Source organism: Eleutherodactylus coqui, chromosome 1 (genome assembly GCF_035609145.1).
Source record: "Eleutherodactylus coqui strain aEleCoq1 chromosome 1, aEleCoq1.hap1, whole genome shotgun sequence".
Taxonomy (NCBI): domain Eukaryota; kingdom Metazoa; phylum Chordata; class Amphibia; order Anura; family Eleutherodactylidae; genus Eleutherodactylus; species Eleutherodactylus coqui.
The window spans coordinates 34024088-34048749 of record NC_089837.1 but is presented as its reverse complement, the minus strand read 5'-3'; the positions used below and the strand labels follow the sequence as shown (position 1 = coordinate 34048749).

The 24662-nt window shown below is 47.8% G+C and overlaps 1 protein-coding gene across 1 annotated transcript in view; it reads right to left on the bottom strand.

Annotated features, from left to right (window-relative positions):
• Nucleotides 1-24662, bottom strand: part of ADCY3 (adenylate cyclase 3) — a 145460-nt gene that overhangs the window by 97911 nt on the left and 22887 nt on the right. Inside the window, exon 2 of the mRNA XM_066594769.1 lies at nucleotides 8717-8866. Coding sequence (XP_066450866.1) covers nucleotides 8717-8866 — 150 coding nt within the window. The remainder of the gene's footprint in view (nucleotides 1-8716; nucleotides 8867-24662) is intronic.

Below are 24662 nucleotides of genomic sequence, written 5' to 3'. Positions count from 1 at the left end.
TGCGGGAGTGAGCAGGGAGGAGAGGGCGGGAGAGAGTGAGAAAGAAATCGCAAGATCGTGGGTTTGCAAGTGCGCCAATATTGCACTCGCCCGTGTAAATGCACCCTCAGCTGATCACAAAATGTTTTCCTGCCGAGACCCCAACAATGAGTTGTACTTGATAGAAAAAAGAAGCTGATAGTAATGGTTCATCCGTGCAGCGCCTCCCCAGGAAAAATGAAGCATTACACAATTCCTCTAGAAGTGTATGTGTGATCCTTGTAATACATGGAGGTGCCCTGACCCCATCCAAGCAGATCAGGATCCTCAAAATGGCGCCCCCCTATTAGCTGAGAGTTCCCTTATAGGGTTTTAGAGAACGGGATGTGTGCCATGTGCGGCTGCAGAGTGAAGTGTCTGATTGCCTTGTCTGGTGCCGCCTCGTACCGAGCCGCGTGAGGTGCGCTGCCACTTTTAAGGCTTCTAAATATAAAACACGCGGTCCGCAGCAGCTACACTGACTTCACGCTGAGCTTGTCAAACATTCGAGAGTCATAAAAGGAAAAGAACAAGAGCAGAAAATACTGAAGATTCATTCTGTATTAGAAAAATGTGAAACATTCTGCATGCAGGACCCTCGCACTCCCTGCGGCTGAGCCCGGGGCCTCCAGCAAAGGTTATATCTGCGATAACGCGCGGACTGCCGAGACGCATGGGGGGAGAGATAAAATGACTCTTCCTTCTTCCTGCCTGTGGACTCTTACAGGGTGCCTCCACTTAGAGTCTGCTCATACTACAGTCAGTGGTGCTCCCTGATTTCCTCCTTCTCTGTGGCTCTGCTGGGTCAGAGCCCGCAAATGTTAATCGTAGATGAAAGAATAGGCCTCATGCACACGGGCGGATGTTTGCTGCGGAATCCGGAGTGGGCGTTCCACTACGGAATCCGCAGAAATAACCCTCCATACAATAAGGTTTCCGCTCACAGATGAAAATACGCAGCATGACCCATTTTACTGCGGTTCCTGCACGGACAGCTTCCATTGAAGTCAATGCAAGACGTCCGATGCGCGGTCCGTCCATAACTGACATTGCGGATGGTGCCGCAAATTACGTGGGAAAAGCAGGAGTTGAAAAAAATAATCTGTACTGCGCGAGTGCGCCGGCACGCCAGTCGACACTTCTGCACACATCCGCAGTACAGAACTTCAAGACATGGGCAGGTACACAGGGTTGCTGGCCGCATGCATGGGCAGATTCTGTAATCCGTTCATGCCCGTGGACATGAGGCCTATCTTAGATGACCACAGTGGCTCCTCCACTACATGACAGCCCCAAACCCGATCAAACAGCACCTTCTATCTCTGCTCCCTGAAGCCTTATAGGAGAGTGATGCAGGCAAGATGTAATACTGAAGTGAAAAGGGTTTTCCGGGACTTAAAGGGATTCTGTCACCGGGTTCATGAAGTTTAACTCTAAGGTGCCCTCCAAGTCACAGAGGCTGGCCGTGCCGGCTTCCCCGCCCGCATCATACGGACTGACAGCTCTTTTCCCTTTTGTTGATTGGCAGAACGCTGTCATTCTGCAGGCGGGCAGAAGCTGGCGTGATCCGCCTCTGTGACGCGGGACTCAGCTCAAAGTCAAAGTCATGGCTTATATTATTGGGGTACATACAACTTTTTGATCGCTTTTTATTCCATTTTGGGGGGAAACGGGGTGAACCAAAAGAAGAAAATCCTGGCATTGTGAATTATTTTCTATTAGTACATTCCCTATGTGGGAAAACTAGTGTGATATTTTAACCCTTTCCAATCCAATTTGTATCCTGGTTTTCCTAGGGGGCTTACTCTTTTTTTCTGTGTTATACAACGGGGCCATATGCTGGCTAAAGCCAGTACTGCATGAGGTGACAAGTTGGATAGGCTCCCACAGCAGAGAGGCTGGCAATATACAGTAAGAGAACCCCAACGGACGTCTTCCAACATCGGAGCTGTACAGCCTTAAATCATAATGTCTTCAGAGGTCAGACAGTGGATTGGAAAGGGTTAATAGTTTCGACTTTTACGCGCACAGCAATAGAAATTATGCTTTTGGAATTGTTTCCATTTTATGTAGGACAACGGGAAAAAGTTTTTAAAACTTTTAATATTTTTTAGTTTAAAAAAAAAAAGTTATTAAACCATCTTTTTTTTTTTTAATCCCTCTAGGGTGGCTTGAACTTATGATTACTTTTACTATGTATTATACTACTTCTGTATTGCAGTATATAGTAACTTTGCATTTTGCCTATTAAGCTCTATTAGTTGCCTGTAATGGACTCTGAGATGCCATAACAACCCATTGACACCCCCATGATCATATCCACTTAGATACAGTGGTTAGCATTGACTGTGGCATCCAAGTAGTTAAACGGCAAGCTCTGGTCACAGCCGTTGAGGTGGCTGTCATCTGTTGAGACAGCTATACTCACTGGGTATGGAGCAGGCGCAGCTTCTGAAACGCTCCATACAGCCCTTGAGTAAACTTGAGTTACACTAATTGCCAAAAAAATCCCCCCCCCCCCAAACCACTCAGAAGTTGTTGAGATTAAAAAGTTTCTCTGTGGGATTGTAACGTTGTTATAAGTGATTACAATATCAGAGCAAAAGGAGAATTTATTGAGAAAAACTGACCCCTGTAGGGGGGCTCTAGTACCCTGTTGTACCGCCTGTAGCTTGGATACAAGATGTGATACGGGGGGCATGGAGGCTCTAGTATCCTGTTGTACTGCCTCTAGCTTGGATACAAGATGTGATATGGGCGGGCATGGAGGCTCTAGTACCCTGTTGTACCACCTCTAGCTTGGATACAAGATGTGATATGGGCAGGCATGGAGGCTCTAGTACCCTGTTGTACCACCTCTAGCTTGGATACAAGATGTGATATGGGCAGGCATGGAGGCTCTAGTACCCTGTTGTACCACCTCTAGACTGAATACAAGATGTGATGCGGGCGGTATGGAGGCTCTAGTACCCTGTTGTACCGCCTCTAGCTTGGATACAAGATGTGATACGGGCAGGCATGGAGGCTCTGTTACCCTGTTGGACTGCCTCTAGCTTGTATACAAGATGTGATACAGGCGGGCATGGAGGTTCTAGTACCCTGTTGTATCGCCTCTAGCTTGGATACAAGATGTGATACTGGTGGGCATGGAGGCCCTAGTACCCTGTTGGACTGCCTCTAGCTTGTATACAAGAAGAGATACGGGCGGGCATGGAGGCTCTAGTACCCTGTTGTATCACCTCTAGACTGAATACAAGATGTGATGCGGGCGGGCATGGAGGCTCTAGTACCCTGTTGTATCACCCTTAGACTGAATACAAGATGTGATACGGGGGGCATGGAGACTCTAGTACCCTGTTGTACCGCTTCTAGCTTAGATACAAGATGTGATACCAGCAGGCATGGAGGCTCTAGTAACCTGTTGTATGGCCTCTAGACTGAATACAAGATGTGATATGGGGGGCATGGAGGTTCTAGTACCCTGTTGTACCACCTCTACATACAAGATGTGATACAGGTGGGCATGGAGGCTCTAGTATCCTGTTGTACTGCCTCTAGCTTGGATACAAGATGTGATACGGACAGTCATGGAGGCTCTGGTACCCTGTTGTACCACCTCTAGCTTGGATACAAGATGTAATACGGGCGGGCATGGAGACATACAGGTTCTGCATGGTATCCTGCAGCATATCGTTTCACATTTGCTGTAATGGAGCCTCTAGATCAGTGTTTCTCAACTCCAGTCCTCAGGACCCCAAAACAGGCCATGTCTTCAGGATTTCCTTAGTATTGCACAGATGATGTAATTATTGTCAGTGCCTCAGACATTGCTACCAGTGTTCTTACTATAGGCCATCTTGAAAACATGACCTGTTGGGGGTCCTGAGGACTGGAGTTGAGAAACACTGCTCTAGATGGTGTAAAATCGTAGGCTGTTGAAGTTGGCATCCCAGGTGGTCCCATACATGTTCTATTGGTGATAAATCTGGTGACCGGGCAGCCATGGAAGTGTGACAATGTTGTGGGGGCTTCCTGGGACCCCTTGTGTGTGCGGCCGAGCATTATCCTGCTGGAAGCCGCCATGAGAGGAACACATGTGGCTGCATGATGTCCTGAACATATCGCTGAGCTGTCATTGTCCCTTGTACCACTACTAGGGGGGACCGACTATCATATGTGATCCCCCCAGACCATCACACCAGCAGGGGGCAGTGTGCCACTCCACGGCAAAGGCAGGATTGAGGCGTTAACCCCCAGGTCTCCAGACATGAACACGGACGTCATCAGCGCCCAAACTAAACCCAGATTCATCACGGAAGACAGCCCAGTTCCCCTCCGCAGCGTCCAGTTTCATCATTCACACCACCAGTGCAAACTGAGACGAAAAATATATCCACAACAGCAACACCTTAAATCCCCATAAGGGTGGGAGGAACCTGCGACGCAGCAGCCACCGGAACACGGATCACATCCCAGAATTGCAGAAATAAAGATGAAGTGGCTGCATCAAATGGTGCAAAAAACGTCAAGTGCGTTTATTCTCCCATACAGCGGGAAACGCTTCGACTAGCAACCTAGTCTGTATCAAGCCAAAGCTGTATGGGAGAACAAACGCACTTGACGATTTTGCACCATTTGATGCTGCCACTTCATCTTTATTAGTGCAAACTGAGGCGATGGTGGGGGGTCAGAGGCTGTACATGTAATGGGGGCAACAGTGGGGGTCAGAGGTCGTACATGTAATGGGGGGTGACGGTGGAGGGCAGAGGCTGTACATGTAATGAGGGAGACAGTGGGGGTCAGAGGCCGTACATATAATGGGGGCGACGGTGGAGGGCAGAGGCCGTACATGTAATGGGGGCGACAGTGGGTGTCAGAGGCCGTACATGTAATGGGGGTGACGGTGGAGGGCAGAGGCTGTACATGTAATGGGGGCGACAGTGGGGGTCAGAGGCCGTACATATAATGGGGGTGACGGTGGAGGGCAGAGGCTGTACATGTAATGGGGGTGACGGTGGAGGGCAGAGGCTGTACATGTAATGGGGGTGACGGTGGAGGGCAGAGGCTGTACATGTAATGGGGGCGACAGTGGGGGTCAGAGCCCTACATGTAATGGGGGCGACAGTGGGGGTCAGAGGCCGTACATGTAATGGGGGTGACGGTGGGTGTCAGAGGCCGTACATGTAATGGGGGCGACGGTGGGTGTCAGAGGCCGTACATGTAATGGGGGCGACGGTGGGGGTCAGAGGCCGTACATGTAATGGGGGTGACGGTGGAGGGCAGAGGCTGTACATGTAATGGGGGTGACAGTGGGGGTCAGAGGCCGTACATGTAATGGGGGTGACGGTGGAGGGCAGAGGCTGTACATGTAATGGGGGTGACGGTGGAGGGCAGAGGCTGTACATGTAATGGGGGTGACGGTGGAGGGCAGAGGCCGTACATGTAATGGGGGTGACGGTGGAGGGCAGAGGCCGTACATGTAATGGGGGCAACGGTGGGGGTCAGAGGCTGTACATGTAATGGGGGCGACAGTGGAGGGCAGAGGCCGTACATGTAATGGGGGTGACGGTGGAGGGCAGAGGCCGTACATGTAATGGGGGTGACAGTGGGGGTCAGAGGCCGTACATGTAATGGGGGCGACAGTGGAGGGCAGAGGCCGTACATGTAATGGGGGTGACGGTGGGGGTCAGAGGCCGTACATGTAATGGGGGTGACGGTGGAGGGCAGAGGCCGTACATGTAATGGGGGTGACGGTGGAGGGCAGAGGCAGTACATGTAATGGGGGCGACAGTGGAGGGCAGAGGCCGTACATGTAATGGGGGTGACGGTGGGGGTCAGAGGCCGTACATGTAATGGGGGTGACGGTGGAGGGCAGAGGCTGTACATGTAATGGGGGCAACAGTGGGGGTCAGAGGACGTACATATAATGGGGGTGACAGTGGAGGGCAGAGGCTGTACATATAATGGGGGAGACAGTGGGGGTCAGAGGCCGTACATGTAATGGGGGTGACGGTGGAGGGCAGAGGCCGTACATGTAATGGGGGTGACGGTGGAGGGCAGAGGCAGTACATGTAATGGGGGCGACAGTGGGGGTCAGAGGCCGTACATGTAATGGGGGTGACGGTGGAGGGCAGAGGCCGTACATGTAATGGGGGTGACGGTGGAGGGCAGAGGCAGTACATGTAATGGGGGCGACGGTGGAGGGCAGAGGCAGTACATGTAATGGGGGCGACAGTGGGGGTCAGAGGCGTACATGTAATGGGGGTGACGGTGGAGGGCAGAGGCTGTACATGTAATGGGGGCAACAGTGGGGGTCAGAGGCGTACATGTAATGGGGGTGACGGTGGAGGGCAGAGGCTGTACATGTAATGGGGGCGACAGTGGGGGTCAGAGGCCGTACATGTAATGGGGGTGACGGTGGAGGGCAGAGGCAGTACATGTAATGGGGGCGACAGTGGGGGTCAGAGGCGTACATGTAATGGGGGTGACGGTGGAGGGCAGAGGCTGTACATGTAATGGGGGCAACAGTGGGGGTCAGAGGCGTACATGTAATGGGGGTGAAAGTGGGGGTCAGAGGCCGTATATGTAATGGGGGCAACAGTGGGGGTCAGAGGCCGTACATGTAATGGGGTGACGGTGGAGGGCAGAGGCTGTACATGTAATGGGGGTGACAGTGAGCGTCAGAGGCCGTACATGTAATGGGGGTGACGGTGGAGGGCAGAGGCTGTACATGTAATGGGGGCGACAGTGGGGGTCAGAGGCCGTACATATAATGGGGGTGACGGTGGAGGGCAGAGGCTGTACATGTTATGGCGGCGACAGTGGGGGTCAGAGGCCGTACATGTAATGGGGGCAACGGTGGGGGTCAGAGGCCGTACATGTAATGGGGGTGATGGTGGAGGGCAGAGGCTGTACATGTTATGGGGGCGACAGTGGGGGTCAGAGGCCGTATATGTAATGGGGGCAACAGTGGGGGTCAGAGGCGTACATGTAATGGGGGTGAAAGTGGGGGTCAGAGGCCGTACATGTAATGGGGTGACGGTGGAGGGCAGAGGCTGTACATGTAATGGGGGTGACAGTGAGCGTCAGAGGCCGTACATGTAATGGGGGTGACGGTGGAGGGCAGAGGCTGTACATGTAATGGGGGCGACAGTGGGGGTCAGAGGCCGTACATATAATGGGGGTGACGGTGGAGGGCAGAGGCTGTACATGTAATGGGGGCGACAGTGGGGGTCAGAGGCCGTACATGTAATGTGGGGGACGGTGGAGGGCAGAGGCTGTACATGTAATGGGGGCGACAGTGGGGGTCAGAGGCCGTACATGTAATGGGGGTGACGGTGGAGGGCAGAGGCTGTACATGTAATGGGGGCGACAGTGGGGGTCAGAGGCTGTACATGTAATGGGGGTGACAGTGGAGGGCAGAGGCTGTACATGTAATGGGGGCGACAGTGGGGGTCAGAGGCCGTACATGTAATGTGGGGGACGGTGGAGGGCAGAGGCTGTACATGTAATGGGGGCGACAGTGGGGGTCAGAGGCCGTACATGTAATGGGGGTGACGGTGGAGGGCAGAGGCTGTACATGTAATGGGGGTGAAAGTGGGCGTCAGAGGCCGTACATGTAATGGGGGCGACAGTGGGGGTCAGAGGCCGTACATGTAATGGGGGCAACAGTGGGGGTCAGAGGCCGTACATGTAATGGGGGCGACAGTGGGGGTCAGAGGCCGTACATGTAATGGCCGACAACAAAATAGTCGGAGCTGCTGGTGCTTGTCAGACGATCAGACACTCTTCTCTACTGGTGGTCTGTAGGGGGCGTCCTGAGCCCGGTCCCCTTGTGTGCCCCCATCCACTGGTCTCAATACCTCCTAATAGTCTGCTCAGAATGGCCGGTGGGGGACAATTCATCAATACGCCCATCCAGCTTCTCACATCCCAATAATGCGCCCCCTCTGGTAACGGGGTGACATCTCTTCTCTGCGTCGTAGAGGCGTCTAGTGGTCAACAAGCTCTACACAAGCGGAAGAAGAGGTCACTGCACACAAGGAGCCTTTGAGAGCCTCTTATAGGCCAAGGGGGGAAACACTTTTAGGGCCTCCGGTGACAATAGCGTCCATCTAATCACCACAACTCCCATCATTTACAGATCTGCCTGAGATGGAACTGCAGGACGGGTTTACAGGAGAACGACAACTTCTTCAGGGGGTGCGATGGTTTTGACAGACAGTGTATAATCAAGCACTTACTGCATGACAACTTTGTTACAGAGTGCAGACAGAAATTGTGTCCCCGGCCCGGATAGAAGCTGTAGATGGATTTATGGTGTTTTTTTCATGAAATGAATGGAAACAGAAGAACTGAGCAACCTGGGAAACACTATAATTCTACTGATGTGCATGTATGTCTTATGATCTGGTCACAACATGTTCTGTAACAAGTCGGAGGAGTCCATATGACTATTACACAGTAACAGGTCAGCTGTTGGGTCTCATGACTGACAGATTCCATGTAACAATCAGACTTTAGATGTGACTAGAGGATGATGCAAGAAGTTATGCAAAGTATATAATGATAATGATATTTCCATTACAATGTGGCTAATAAAGTGCGATTACTGCAGGGAGCCCCCAATGTGCCCCGGAGAGGAGCGGTTCCAGGCCAGTCCGGCTCCTGCACCATGTATGGGTATAACAGTTCCTACCTGTTGCTGACTTTGCTCTTCCAGATTGAGTTTGACCTCCAGAGATTGACGGGCTTCAAGAAAGGCCTTCCGATGCTTCCGGTCCGCCATGTAATAGGACATGATACCAACAGTGATTGTACACAGGTAGATGGCTATATTGGACAAGACCTTGGGAGACAAACAAAAGAAATTACTAATTTTCTTACCAACATCTGTTCAGCATTACAATGTAGATACATCTTCCTGAGTTACATTCTGTATTATACCCCAGAGCTGCACTCACTATTCTGCTGGAGTCACTGTGTACGTACATTACTTATCCTATACTGATCCTGAGTTACATCCTGTATTATACTCCAGAGCTGCACTCACTATTCTGCTGGTGGAGTCACTGTGTACATACATTACTTATCCTATACTGATCCTGAGTTACATCATGTATTATACTCCAGAGCTGTACTCACTATTCTGCTGGTGGAGTCACTGTGTATATACATTACTTATCCTGTACTGCTCTTGAGTTACATCCAGTCTTATACTCCAGAGCTGCACTCACTATTCTGTTGGTGGAGTCACTGTGTACATACATTACTTATCCTGTACTGATTCTGAGTTACATGCTGTATTGTACTCCAGAGCTGCAGTCACTATTCTGCTGGTGGAGTCACTGTGTACATACATTACTTATCCTGTACTGATCCTGCGTTACATCCTGTATTATACTCCAGAGCTGCACTCACTATTCTGCTGGTGGAGTCACTGTGTACATACATTACTTATCCTGTACTGATCCTGAATTACATCCAGTATTATACCCCAGAGCTGCACTCACTATTCTACTGGTGGAGTCACTGTGTATATACATTACTTCTCCTGTATTGATCCTGAGTTACATCCTGGATTATACTCCAGAGCTGTACTCACTATTCTGCTGGTGGAGTCACTGTGTACATACATTACGTATCCTGTACTGATCCTGAGTTACATCCTGTATTATACTTCAGAGCTGCACTCACTATTCTGCTGGAGTCACTGTGTATATACATTACTTATCCTGTACTGATCCTGAGTTACATCCAGTATTATACCCCAGAGCTGCACTCAATATTCTGCTAGTGGAGTCACTGTGTACATACATTACTTATCATGTACTGCTCCTGAGTTACATCCTCCTGTATTATACTCCAGAGCTGCACTCACTATTCTGCTGGTGGAGTCACTGTGTACATACATTACTTATCCTATACTGATCCTGAGTTACATCATGTATTATACTCCAGAGCTGTACTCACTATTCTGCTGGTGGAGTCACTGTGTATATACATTACTTATCCTGTACTGCTCTTGAGTTACATCCAGTCTTATACTCCAGAGCTGCACTCACTATTCTGTTGGTGGAGTCACTGTGTACAGACATGACTTATCCTGTACTGATTCTGAGTTACATCTTGGATTATACTCCAGAGCTGTACTCACTATTCTGCTGGTGGAGTCACTGTGTACATACATTACTTATCCTGTACTGATCCTGAGTTACATCCTGTATTATACTCCAGAGCTGCACTCACTATTCTGCTGGTGGAGTCACTGTGTACACACATTACTTATCCTGTACTGATCCTGAGTTACATCCTGTATTATACTTCACAGCTGCACTCACTATTCTGTTGGAGTTACTGTGTACATACATTACTTATCCTGTACTGATCCTGAGTTACATCCAGTATTATACTCCAGAGCTGCACTCACTATTCTGCTGGTGGAGTCACTGTGTATATAAATTACTTATCCTGTACTGCTCCTGAGTTCCATCCTGTATTACACTCCAGAGCTGCATTCACCATTCTGCCAGTGAAGTCACTGTGTACATACATTACTTATCCTGTATTGATCCTGAGTTACATGCTGTATTATACTCCAGAGCTGCACTCACTATTCTGCTGGTGGAGTCACTGTGTACATACATTACTTATCCTGTACTGATCCTGAGTTACATCCTGTATTATACTCCAGAGCTGCACTCACTATTCTACTGGCGGAATCACTGTGTACATACATTACTTATCCTGTACTGATCCTGACTTACATCCTGTATTATACTCCAGAGCTGCACTCACTATTCTGCTGGTGGAGTCACTGTGTACATACATTACTTATCCTGTACTGATCTTGAGTTACATCCAGTATTATACGCCAGAGCTGCACTCACTATTCTGCTGGAGTCACTGTGTAGATACATTACTTATCCTGTACTGATCCTGAGTTACATCTTGTATTATACCCCGGAGCTGCACTCACTATTCTGCAGGTGGAGTCACTGTTTACATGCATTATATTACCCCAGAGCTGCACTCACTATTCTGCTGGTGGAGTCACTGTGTACATATATTACTTATCCTGTACTGCTCCTGAGTTCCATCCTGTATTATACTCCAGAGCTGCACTCACTATTCTGCTGGTGCAGTCACTGTTTACGTGCATTATATTACTCCAGAGCTGTACTCCAGCACAGCTCACCACCACCTCCTCCCTTTTCCTGCACAGTGACCCTTGCACAGAGCATCCCCACTACATTCCCCCATAGGCATCAATAGTATTTTCCTGACTTTCTCATGTCCCGATGCCTGTTGTAGATCCTTTCTTACATCCTCTGTCTCATGTAACGGATTGGTCAGGTTATGGGCATCGCCGTACTATGACATCATTACATGCCTAACATGGTGAACTGGTATATGAGTGTAATGCCTACAGTTGCACCCTATTCCCGGCGGGCGCCCACATCTGCCTCTCCTCTTCTGGTAATAGGCAGGATTCCTGGCATTCTTGTGGGATTTGGTTTTGTAGGTCAGGATTAGGCAGGATTCGCGTTGTGTATACAGGATGGAATTACTTTGGCGGAGAATTTACCTATATCGTTCCTAATGCGCTGAACCCGCGGCTCACCGTGTTCTGCACTGAAAACTGTCCCAATTCCTGGGCGATGCCCCACTGATTTCAATTGGATCTTCCCAGCATGACTATTAGTTCTGCAGCTCGGGATCCACCCAGTGCGATTATAACAGTACCATAGATAGTACTTACATAGCACTGCCATATAGTACATAATACTGCCATACAGTGCCATATAGTGCCCACATCATACTGTTCTATAGTGATACATAGCTGGGTCACACTAGGAATATACGTAATAGTGTCATATAGTGTCTATATGTCATTGTGAACAGTGTCCACATAATACTGCCATACAGTGCAAACATAAAACTGTCATACACTGCTCACACAAATCTATAGCAGTGCCATGCAGTATGAATAATATATAGAGATACATAAAAGTGCCATTCAGGACTGACCTGCAGTTGGATGATGCCAATATGGTGACCCCAATGTTGTGTACTGTACTACATATTGCAAACAAGCCGCAGATTGCCTTATTTCTGTGTGGGGCTTGCAGAGCCCCGCACAGAAACGTCACTCACCGGCCGCCGGCTCCGCTCTGCGCATGCATCGGCTGCCCGGCAGCCGGCACATGAAAGAGCCGGGGCCGCAGGAGAGGTGAGTGTCCGCGCTGCTCTCTGCAGGCGCTGGGGTCGGGTCCCACTGCGAGAATTCTCACAGCCGGATCCGACCCGGCCGTCTGCAGGCCCGCCTAAAACTGCTATATGATTAGTATCAATATTTTTGGTTGAAAAGAGACTCAAATGCCAATTATGGTGCCCCCTTCAGCAGGAGCAACTGATGTACAATGTGGGACCAGGCTGCACAGTCCTAAAAGTGGTCATGAAGTCAACAGACAACATATAATAGTGCCATAACTGTGGACAAAACTAGGAAGTACTATATACCAGTGCCATACAGTGTCCAAAATCACTGCATGTGGTGCCTACCAAAGAGTGATCACATAGTGTACTACCAGCACATACAGAAGGCCCAAATACCAGCACCTAAATAACCCCAGAATTAAAGGGCTACCTCGGTTAGTTATTCCTTTCTATTTGAAACTTCTAGCCTCATTCTCCTCAGATGGTCATGTGATCTCAGTTCTGATCAGCTCAGATGTACTTGGGGTTATGTGTTCAGTTACTAGTCAGTTTCTGATTCCGTGTGATGTTGTTCAATGCACCTACCACAGAAGCTGCCTAGAGGGGGGCACGGGCACTCCTGTCACAGTTACTGATGATGATCACACAACTCCTGTCACACAGGTATACCAGAGGAGATCACAGCTCATCCTCCTGACTGTATACTTATGGGCTGTAGTTTATTTAGGTGAATATAAAAGGTAATGATAATTAAACTGTTCCCCCAGCAGGCAGAGATGGTACAGCCTCTACCTAATGCTGTGCTGCTGCATCATGGGATTGATGTGAAAGTGAAAGCAACATTTTCACCATGTTGCCTGATAAGCAGCAGACAGGAGGCTGCACTGCATGGAAGTGACTGCAATAAACAGAGGCGACCTCCAGAGTGTGACAGGCAATCAAGTAAGGGGAGAAGTCATGGGGAAAAATGTGGTTTTGCAAGAGGGACCCTTTAAAAACGAAAGCCTGTGAAGAGTGAGGGAGAATTGCTCCACTTGCCCCAGATGAAGGGTATTTTTTGAGCTGCACAGCCATAATGAGATATTTACACTTCAGAGAACGTTACCGAGGTTAATCCTATTTCCCAGCTCAGTCTTAAAATAGTAAGCGCCTGGTTTTCCATGAAGTGCTGAGCGGAACGAGGGGTATAACATAGACGGGCGGAGGAGCGCTGATAGCAAAGTACATTTATAGCCTGCTCCGAGCATCAGACCGGCGGACGCTTCCAGAGGCGCCTTCCTCTTACTGGTTGCTATACGGCAAGGACTGAACCGCTGACCCTGACCTCAGTTCGGCCAGCTCTCCATTCAGAGTGACATCACTGCGCCCCCCGCAGTGATAGGAGAGCGGCACGTGGGAGTCCCATCCCGGGACCATTGGGGGGGTCTCACCACTGAGACCCCCACCGATCAGCAAGTTGTCCCCTGTCTTGTACATAGGGGATCATTTGATATAGTGGTATAATCCCTTTAATAGATGCAGCCCGGCTGGCACTATTAAGGACCATTCGCAGAGGCGTATTTTTTGTCCGTATTTTTACCTGGCTGATTACGGGCAGCACATGGCGCCATTACATTAAAATAAAATAAAATCGCAGCATGTCCTACTCGGTACGTATTTACAGACCAAAACCGCCCGTTAAAGTCTACGGGTGCGTAAAGACCCGCCTTAGCAGCCGTGTTCACTGCGTTCTTTTTTGCGCTCGCGAATTACGCAATACCGACACTCTAATGTGAGTGAACGGCATAAGGCGATGTAATTGCCACGTACCTCACGAGCGTGCGGAGCCCTCGTACTACGCAGTACACGTACGGTTGTGTAAGCAGGACTTCGGGCTCATGTCCACAGGCGTATGCGTAAGCTGCTGCATAGCAAAGCCTGCGTATTTCTCGTGTATTTTCCTGCTTTTGAGTGTGTGTGCGGGTTTTTTTTTGCGCGGGTACGGCTGCGGATATAACTGCGTTCCCATACACGCGTGAAAGAAAAAGCAGGCTGGGAAATAAGCCTATAGAGGGATTAATTAGCGTTTTGCTAGGCGACAAGCGTTTCACTGGCTTACGCAGTGGGTTGTGTAAGCTCTGCGTATGCACACGCATCCATAGAGTTCAATGGGGGCTGTACGCGCGTATTACGCGGTAAAATAGAGCACGCGACTTTTTTTTTCATGCGCGTATCGACACGCAGTGTCCATATGCTGGTGTAAATGGAACACGGAAGGTCCATTGACTGCCATTGCCTCTATTCCCTGCGTGTCACGCACACGTAATACACAGTGAATAAACACCCGTGGACATTGGCGCTTACTGGTAAATGAGATCCGGTGTGTTCACGTTGCGTATCCCCTCAGTGACGAAGCCGGGAGGGTTTGTTCACAGGGCAGAATTGTAGGGCAGATTTTTGCGCGGAATCTAAGGTAATTCCGCAGCAAGTCCGCATCCCGTTCCTTTCAATGGAAATTCGCACCATAATCGCGCAGATTTTGGCTGCGGCATAACTCTATGATAAGCACACTTGTAAAAACTTGCATTCGGCCGATTCACTGAAGTTTGGCAAAAAGTTTGGTTCGGTCCGCATTACTTCAAACTGCAGCAGAACGTCCCCAATCCCCTAACACTGGTCAATGACATAAAAGCCCCATATAACACTCTTAGGCCAGGCTCACTCCAGCGTACTTGAATGGCGTATCACACGTGCGATGTATGTGCGCATAATACATGGTGAATCGAGGCAGTTCAAATCCATTGATTCTCGCTGCTGCGCTTTTGCGTTGCGCATAAAACGTGAATGAAAAAGACCGCAGCGTGTTCTATTTTATCATGTATTACACGCGATAAAACACTATTATTTTCTATGGGTGCATAAAAATGCTGCACGTATGCAATTACATGGCGTATGTGCGCTGTTTATATGCAATATCGCTGAGCGAAAGAGCGGGAAATGTAAAAAAAAAAACCAAGGAGCCTGCGCACGGCAGCGTGTGTGAGATGTGATGCGCAGGCAAAAATCGCTGCCATACGCAGGCCCACACCGCAGTAAAACCATGCAGTGTATGCGCGGCGTTTTACCACACGCTCCTGTGAGCCTGCCATTAGGTCACCTAGGAGATCATCAATATGAGAGAGCGCACAAACCTGAAAAGAGTCGCACTGGGTGCACATGCCGACTTCATGGGGACACCTGTGAGACCCAAAAAGTAGTTTATGGGGCTCAAAGGTCATGACAAATTTCCTTTAAGGCCAAGCTAATGAAAAAAATTAGGAAAAAAGATAACCAAGGAAAAGGAAGAAAAAATAAGGAAAAAGAGGAGCAAAATTAGGGGGAAAAAGGGAAAATAAGAAAAAAATAAGGGAAAAGGAGTGAAAAGAAGGAAAAAAGAAGGCAGGTAAATAAAATAAGGGAAAGGAAGAAATAAAGGAGAAAAATGAAGAAAAACAGAGGAAAATAAGAAAGAAAAATAAGGAAAAAGGAGCAGAAAGAAGAAAAATGAAGGAAAAAGAAAAAAAAGAGAAGGAAGAGGAATCCTCAAGTGACGCGCTGCAATAACCTGGAAACTATTTTTTTTCTTTTGTAAGAAGGAACATTAGCGCTAAAACTATTCAGCAGCGCATCGTAGGGTTAAAATGTTTATGTCACAGCACAGAGATTGTATTCTAACCCAACAAATATGTCTCATTTCTGTGATTCTTTGTTTATTATAAAACCCAGTAAAAATTATTGAAAATAAAAAATAAAAAAGGAGGAAAATGAAGAAAAAAGAAGGGAAAAATAAAAATAAGAAAAAGACCTAAAGGGGGGGATGAGATGTCACTAGAGAATTAGCTGGGTGTAATAATAGTTCAGCTGTTCCAGAAGCAGCTATATCTACAAGTCCATGCACACAGCATTGCCAGCATAGCCATAGAGGTGAATGATAAAATCCTGGCTGCCTGAAGTCATCACTAGGGGGAGCTGAAGTGCTCGCTGTATACTGTTCATACACTGAACTGAATAATAACACGGTATACAGTGAGCCGCCCCTAGGATGAATTACTGTATTTCTGAAGTCTAAAGGAGTCCAACGTGCTACTAGATGGGGTCTCTAATAAAGTGGCCGTTGAGTGTCCAGGCACCGTTCCCTACGTGATGCATTATTATATACATTATTATAAAGGTGCAGTATGTCTCATTCGCTGACTATATATTTCCCCGCAGTAGATTCTCCCTCCGTTGGCCTCATTTTTTATTCCGCTGCAATCTCCGCGTTCCTGGAAATCGCAGATAATCATCTATTATGTTTTTCCTTAGTAGAATATTATAAAAACAGAATCCGGAACATGAACCTCTGAAGTCAAAAAGAAGAATAACGTTACTGTTTATATGTTGATCTTAGAAGAACATGTTACACACAGGGGTGACCTTACAGATGCCCTGCGCTGTACTTTCTGCTGGCGCCCCCGCCCTACGGTGTACTTGCACACAGTGTACGAATTTACCAGAAGCACCAAATGGCACGTCATATGAGTGTCTAAATAGCAAAAGTATAGGAAGCCTCCACCTCCATACACTGCAATAATAATACACTGCACAACGGCCACACAGGGTTCAAAAAATGCCATCATCCCGTGCATAAATAATACCACCACACCCGGCTCAAATAATACCACTACACACAGCTCAAATAATACCACTACACACGGCTCAAATAATACCACTACATCCGGCTCAAATAATACCATTACACATGGCTCAGATAATACCACCACACCTGGCTCAAATAATACCACTACACACGGCTCAAATAATACCATTACACATGGCTCAGATAATACCACTACACCCGGCTCAAATAATACCACCACACCCGGCTCAAATAATACAACTACACACAGCTCAAATAATACCACCACATCCGGCTCAGATAATACCACTGCACACGGCTCAAATAATACCACTACACACGGCTCAAATAATACCACTACATCCGGCTCAAATAATACCATTACACATGGCTCAGATAATACCACCACACCTGGCTCAAATAATACCACTACACACGGCTCAAATAATACCATTACACATGGCTCAGATAATACCACTACACCCGGCTCAAATAATACCACCACACCCGGCTCAAATAATACAACTACACACGGCTCAAATAATAACACCACATCTGGCTCAGATAATACCACTGCACACGGCTCAAATAATACAACTACACACGGCTCAAATAATACCACCACATCTGGCTCAGATAATACCACTACACACGGCTCAAATAATACAACTACACACGGCTCAAATAATACCACCACATCTGGCTCAGATAATACCACTACACACGGCTCAAATAATACAACTACACACAGCTCAAATAATACCACCACATCCGACTCAGATAATACCACCACACCCGGCTCAAATAATACCACTACACACAGCTCAAATAATACCACCACATCCGGCTCAGATAATACCACCACACCCGGCTCAAATAATACCCCTACACACGGCTCAAATAATACCACCACATCCGGCTCAGATAATACCACTACACCCGTCTCAAATAATACCACCACACCTGGCTCAACTACTACCACTACACACAGCTCAAATAATAACACCACACCTGGCTCAAATATTACCACTACACACGGCTCAAATAATACCACTACACACGGCTCAAATAATAACACCACACCCGGCTCAAATAATACCACCACACCTGGCTCAAATACTGTCACTATACACGGCTCAAATAATACCACTACTCACGGCTCAAATACTACCACTACACATGGCTCAAATAATAACACCACACCTGGCTCAAATACTGCCACTACACACGGCTCAAATAATACCACTACTCACGACTCAAATACTACCACCACACCCGTCTCAAATAATACCTCTACACACAGTTCAAATAATAACAGCACACCTGGCTCAAATACTACCACAACATCCGGCTCAAGTAATACCACTACACCCGGCTGAAATAAAACCACTACACACGGCTCAAATTATACCACTGCACACGGCTCAAATACTACCACTACACCCGGCCACTACCACTACAACCACTACATAAATAATACAATTATACAGTGCTCAAATATTAACACCATGCAAGGGCCAAATCATACCACTATGTAGTGCATAAATAATATTATCATGTAGTGCTCAAATAATACCAGCATACAGTGCATAAATAATATCACTACACTATCATGAAGTGCTCGAATAATATCACCATATGTCTCAAATAACACAACATACATTGCCTAAATAATACCATAATGCACAAATAATACTATCACACACTGCTCAAATTATATCTCCATAGGCTGTTCAAAAAATATCACTACACAGGGCTCAAATAATTCCAGAATACAGGGCACAAATAATACCACCATACACTGTTCAATGAATACTACCACAAAGGCCTCAAATAATGCTACCATACAGTGCCTAATTAATACCATGATGCAGTGCTCAAATGATACCACCATACAGTGTATAAACAATTCCTCATTACAGTAATCTCATAATACCTTAAAGGGGCTCAGTCATTAAAAAAAAGAATGCTTACCTATTCTTTCCCCATCAGTCTTCTTACTGCATCTTCTCCCCGCCAATCTTCTCCTGGCTCTTGCAGTCCCCCGGTCACGTCACCTCCAGCCAGCTGGATCCTCTTCTTCCTGTTATGGAGTGTCCATTCTCTGCATTCTCCTCCCGATAGGCCAGTGATGTAACGTTCACTGCCTAGCAAAGAATGCTGAACGATTGCTGAGACTGCACGCTGTCTCACTGCGCTGTTTTGCAGTCTCAGCAATAGCTCGGCAATCCCTGCTAGGCAGTGAATGCTACGTCACTAGTGGCCGGGTACACTGCCCTGCAGGAAGGAGAATGCCGGCAATGGATACTTCATCACCAGAAGCAGAGGAACCTGTCCGGCTTGTGCTGAGGTGACCTAGGGAACTGCAGGAGCCAGGAGAAGATCGGCGAGGAGAAGATATGGTAAGAAGGCTGACAGGGGAGGAATAGGTAAGTATTGAATTTTTTTTTAACCCTTTGCAATCCAATTTTGGATTCAGGGTTTCCTAGGGGGACTTTCTCTTTCTGCCATTATACAATGGCACCATCTGCTGGCTAGAGCCAGTACTGCAGTATGGATCATGCTGGAGATGCCCTCGACAACAGAGCGGCCAGTAATATACAGTAAGAATAGCCTGACGGACGTCTTCCGACATCGGAGCTGTACAGCCTTCAATCAGATTTTCTGAAGACATCAGACAGTGGACGTGACGGACTCCGCCAGCGGAATATCGCAGCGGATTCCACCACGGCACTCCCCCAAAACCCCCATACTTATCACTCTGGATCCTCCATACGCATCCCACATGTAGGGCCGGTGCGCATGCGCAGTACAACGCATCACGTGACGGCAGTGTCAGATGACGTGGCCAGCGGTGGGCTGGGCCGCGAATTCACAGGATACTTCCGCTGTGCTACAGCGAAAGCATAGCGTGACGGCCGGCTTCCATTGACTACAATGGTTTATTTCACGCTGCGGAATTCCGCAGCGTAAACATTGAGCTATTACCGTATATACTCAAGTATAAGCCGAGTTTTTCAGCCCATTTTGTGTGCTGAAAAAGCCCCGTTGGCTTATACTCGAGTCAGGGAAGGGTTAAAAAAAAAAAAAACCTCCATACTCACCTCCCAGCAAGCTGCTTTAGAATTTTTCCCGCTGTCATCTTCCCGCTCGGCTTTCAAATCCCTCGCCATCAGCGCTGTGAAAGGAAGTGCTGTGATTGGATCGAGCGCTGGCTGTGATTGATCATTTACAGCCTATCACAGCGCTGACAGCGGAGAATGACAGAGCCAAGCAGAGAGGACAGCGTGGAGGATTCTAGCAGCTTGCCGCACCGCCGCCGGACATACACACATGCCGGCTGGGAGGTGAGTATGGAGGTTTTTTTTTTACCCAGTAAAAAACTTACTGACTCGGCTTATACTCGGGTTGGCTAATACTCCAGTATATATGGTAGGTTCAATAGAACCTAATAGCTGCAGGGAAACACCGCGGATTTCTGCCGTGACACAGGGCTCAAATAATACCACCATACAGTACATAAATAATACTATCATGCAGTGCTCAAATAATACCAGCATACAGTACATAAATAATACCAGCATACAGTACATAAATAATACCAGCATACACAGCTCCGATTGAAACACAGACAACTGCAATATGAGTGCCTGTTGGGATTTTATGCTGTCTGTGGATGAGGCACAATAAATCTCCTGGGAGGTCCCCTTTAAATTAAATCTTTATGTTAAACATATTCAAAAAATATATTTCTGTGATGTTCTTCCTAATTTTCTTTCATTTTCTGTATTTTAAAAAAAATCCTGAAATCCTGCAGTTCTCACCCTGAACCACAAAGCCCGATAATAGTCTGATAATTCCTGTTCTGTAGAGAAAAGTCTCAGTAACCTCATTATCCTCTCAGGCAGAGAGACAGGATCCAACATTCATAATAGGTGATGGCACAGCTCACCTCCTCCTCCTCCCTGTACTGGTTATAGAGCATGCCCACAACGCTCTCCGATAAGAAACTTCTACAGTCTTCAGCTTTCTATGACCGATGAGGCTGCAAATGTGAATGCCGCCTCAGGGACCTTCACACAGGACAGAATATTCGGCCACTGAAGTGGATCTGAAGTCGCACGGAAATCAAGCTACACTCGTAATTGTTCCATTCGGATGAATGATCTGAGAAAAAAAAATAATAATCGCTGCATGGCCTATTTTGGAAACTTTTTAGACTAAAATCGCGCATACAAGTCTATGGCTGCGTTTCAAAAATCGGATTACACTCACGTGATGCGAACGTGATCCCATTTTAACGCAGTTAACCATGGAAACTATAGATGAAAAAAAAAGAGAACTTCACACCATAGAAAAAAAATCACGCGCAAAAATCGCTGAAAGTGCGCATGAAAATTGCAGGAAAATCGTTTGTAAAGACGGACAAACGCGGATGGTTTACAAACGCCTGTGAAGAAGCCCCCATGTCTTCTACACACGGACGTATTTGCGCACGTAAAATACGCAGAGAATAGTACTTGTTGATTTCAATAGTTCGTTCACATTTCCGCATTTTGCGCACGCATTTTGGTCTCCCCAAAAAACAAAACGCAGCACGCTCTACTTTTCTGTGCATTTGCATACCAAAGGTCCCCATAGAAGTCAATGGGGATGAGCAAATACCGGCGCAAGACGCAAAGAGATTCGCGATTCGCTGTGTAGTACCCCTGGAAAAGGCGTAGTTCCGTCTTATGTGCTCCGCAAAAATGAACATGCCCAGTGGGTGGAAAAAGTACAGTAAAAAGCGCACAAAAAAACTAAGTTCGTTCTACAAGAACGCAGCACTGAGGCACGCGCAAATCACTTGTGTGAAGGAGCTCTAATGGCAGCCTCACACGGGCTTCAGCGCATGCACGCTCGCTAAGTCGTACGATCGCAGGCTGTCGCGCCAGTATCCGTGCATTTTACTGTATTTTATTGTGCTGCTGGGACTGCTCACATTGGCGCTGTCCCAGCAGCGCCATGTCTGAGTAGGTGGGTCAGCTGTATCGGCAGGTGGCTCAGCTGGCCTAGTAGGCCCAGGTGGTATTGTTTAGCTCCATAAAATTGCGCAGTTCCATGCACGATTTTGGGCAGCCTTCGGTGCGCAATTGTACCCGAAAATAGAGCACGGCGAGTTTTTTTTCCCCGTGGTCGAAATGCGCACCGGTCTATTTGCTGCACATTGCGAGCGCTGATTTTGCGGCCACAAATGCGCTCGTGTGACGCCGCCCTAATATTGGGTTTGTAATCATCCACAGACCAAAGAACTAGCGCATGCGCATTTCACATGGAAGCGTCCGCACCGTATGAACTATGGCATGCATTATCATTAAAGTCAAAGAGATGCCAAAATGGCGCGGATTCTGATGCAGAATTTGGTGTGGAATCCCCCCTCCCAGGTGTATACAGGGCCTCGGGGTGTGTTCACATTTAGCATATATGCTGATTAGTTTCTGCGCGGCGTATAGTAGCGTCACTGTGGATAAGACTCTCATTCGCACTTGCGGTGCGGATTTTAAATCCGTCGCACGTCAGTTTTTAGCGCAGATTTTCCCCGCAGACTGCGCCTCCTTATACGGTTGCTACGGACAACGTCCTCCTCTACATTTGCACCAGCATACTCAAAAGTGTAGTATAGTTTCACGGACGATCAGTGGTTCGCCAATTCATCGGCCCCAGTATCCGCTCTCCCACAGAGTACAACAGGCGAGTAGATTTGCCAATTATTCGCTAAATCACAAACGCGTGACACCGATGGACTGTAATGATAGGAGAACCAGAAATGTTTAAAAAAACGTAAATGTGACGGCCTCCTGTAATTGCGCTCAGCTGCGCTGAGAGTGCATGGGACCCGACGACCTCGGGGCGTTATGTTTATGAGAGAAGCGAAAAAAATGAGGTTCTCACAAGTAAAAAAAAAAAAAAGAAAAAGCGCTGTTTATATTTTTATAACCTGACTGGAAAGAACTATTACAGGAAGCGGCTATTTTTAATGGCTGCTCCTGAGTTTCCATGACAACAGATGTTCTAAAAATGATGTGAACAGACACATGGAACGTGCTGCGCGGAGAAATCCGGAAACAATACAGAGCTGCGGATATCTCCTCGTTCCTCGGCATGGCTGCCCACTCGTGAGGCGAAACACGACAAGGAGATGCAGCTCAGGCTGAGCGGCCATTACTGCGAAGTCTGCATAGTTGGCAGTCGCTGACAGTGCAATACCCTGAACAGGACTGGTCGTCGGCCCACTGAAACAGATCCTCCATTATACAGGGGGCCATGGAGAAGTAGGCCGCACCGCACTATTATGAAAGCTGTCTGACAGAAAATATGTCCTTGTTGCCCCTAGCAACCAATCACAGCACAGCTTTCATTTCTTATACTGCTGAGGTAACATGAATGCTGCGCTGTGATTGGTTGTTATATATTATACCGCTGAGGTAACATGAAAGCTACGCTGTGATTGGTTGTTATATATTATACCGCTGAGGTAACATGAAAGCTGCGCTGTGATTGGTTGCTGGGGGCAACAAAAGACAGATTTCTTTTAGATGGCTTTCATAATAGTGTGGTGCGGCCTACTTCCCCGTTGCCCACCCTGTATAATAGTAACCAGGGGCGTAACTATAGAGGATGCAGGGGATGCGGTTGCACCCGGGCCCAGGAGCCTTGGGGGGCCCATAAGGCCTCTCTTCTCCATATAGGGAGCCCAGTACTATGACTAAAGCATTATAGTTCAGGGCCCTGTTACAGGTTTTTCATTGGGGCCCAGAAGCTTCATGTTACGCCTCTGATAGTAGCTACACCGTGCCTCCGTGCTACCAGAGCTGTACTCAGTGCATCCGCTGACCTCTTCCCCAAAGTCTACATAACACTGATTAAAGCAGCGGCACCGCTTGTCAGGTGGCTGGGGGTCTACTATGGGGGACTGGGACTACTAATGGGGATCATTATTACTACTAGGGCTACTGACAGGGGTCACTATTACTACAGGGGCCACTATGGGGGTCACTATTACTACTGGGGCCACTATGAGGGCCACTATTACTACTGAGTGCACTGCGGGGGGGGGGGGGGCACTATGACTACTGGGGCCACCATTGGGATTACTATTACTACTGGGGCCATTATGGGCCTCACTACTACTACTGGGGCCACTAGCAGGGGCACTGCTACTACTAGGGCCACTATGCAGTCACTATTACTACTGGGGTCACTAACAGAGCCACTGTTACTACTAGGGCCACTATGCAGTCACTATTACTACTGGGGTCACTAACAGAGCCACTGTTACTACTCGGGCCACTATGCAGTCACTATTACTACTGGGGTCACTAACAGAGCCACTGTTACTACTCGGGCCACTACGGGGTCACTATTACTACTGGGGGCACTATGCAGTCACTATTAATTATTGGGGCCTCTAACAGGGGCACTGTTACTACTCTGATCACTATGCAGTTACTATTACTATTGGGATCACTATACAGTCACTATTACTACTGGCGCCACTAACAGGGGCACTGTTACTACTCTGACCACTATGCAGTCACTATTACTACTGGGGTCACTATGCACAGTTACTACTCGGGTCACTATGGGGGTCACTATTACTACTGGGGCCACTAAGGGGGTCACTATTACTACTGGACTCAATAACGGGGGTTCTACTACTACTGGGGCCACTAACAGGGCACTGTTACTACTGGGGACACTATGTGGTCACTATTACTACTGGGGCCACTAACAGGGGCACTGTTACTAC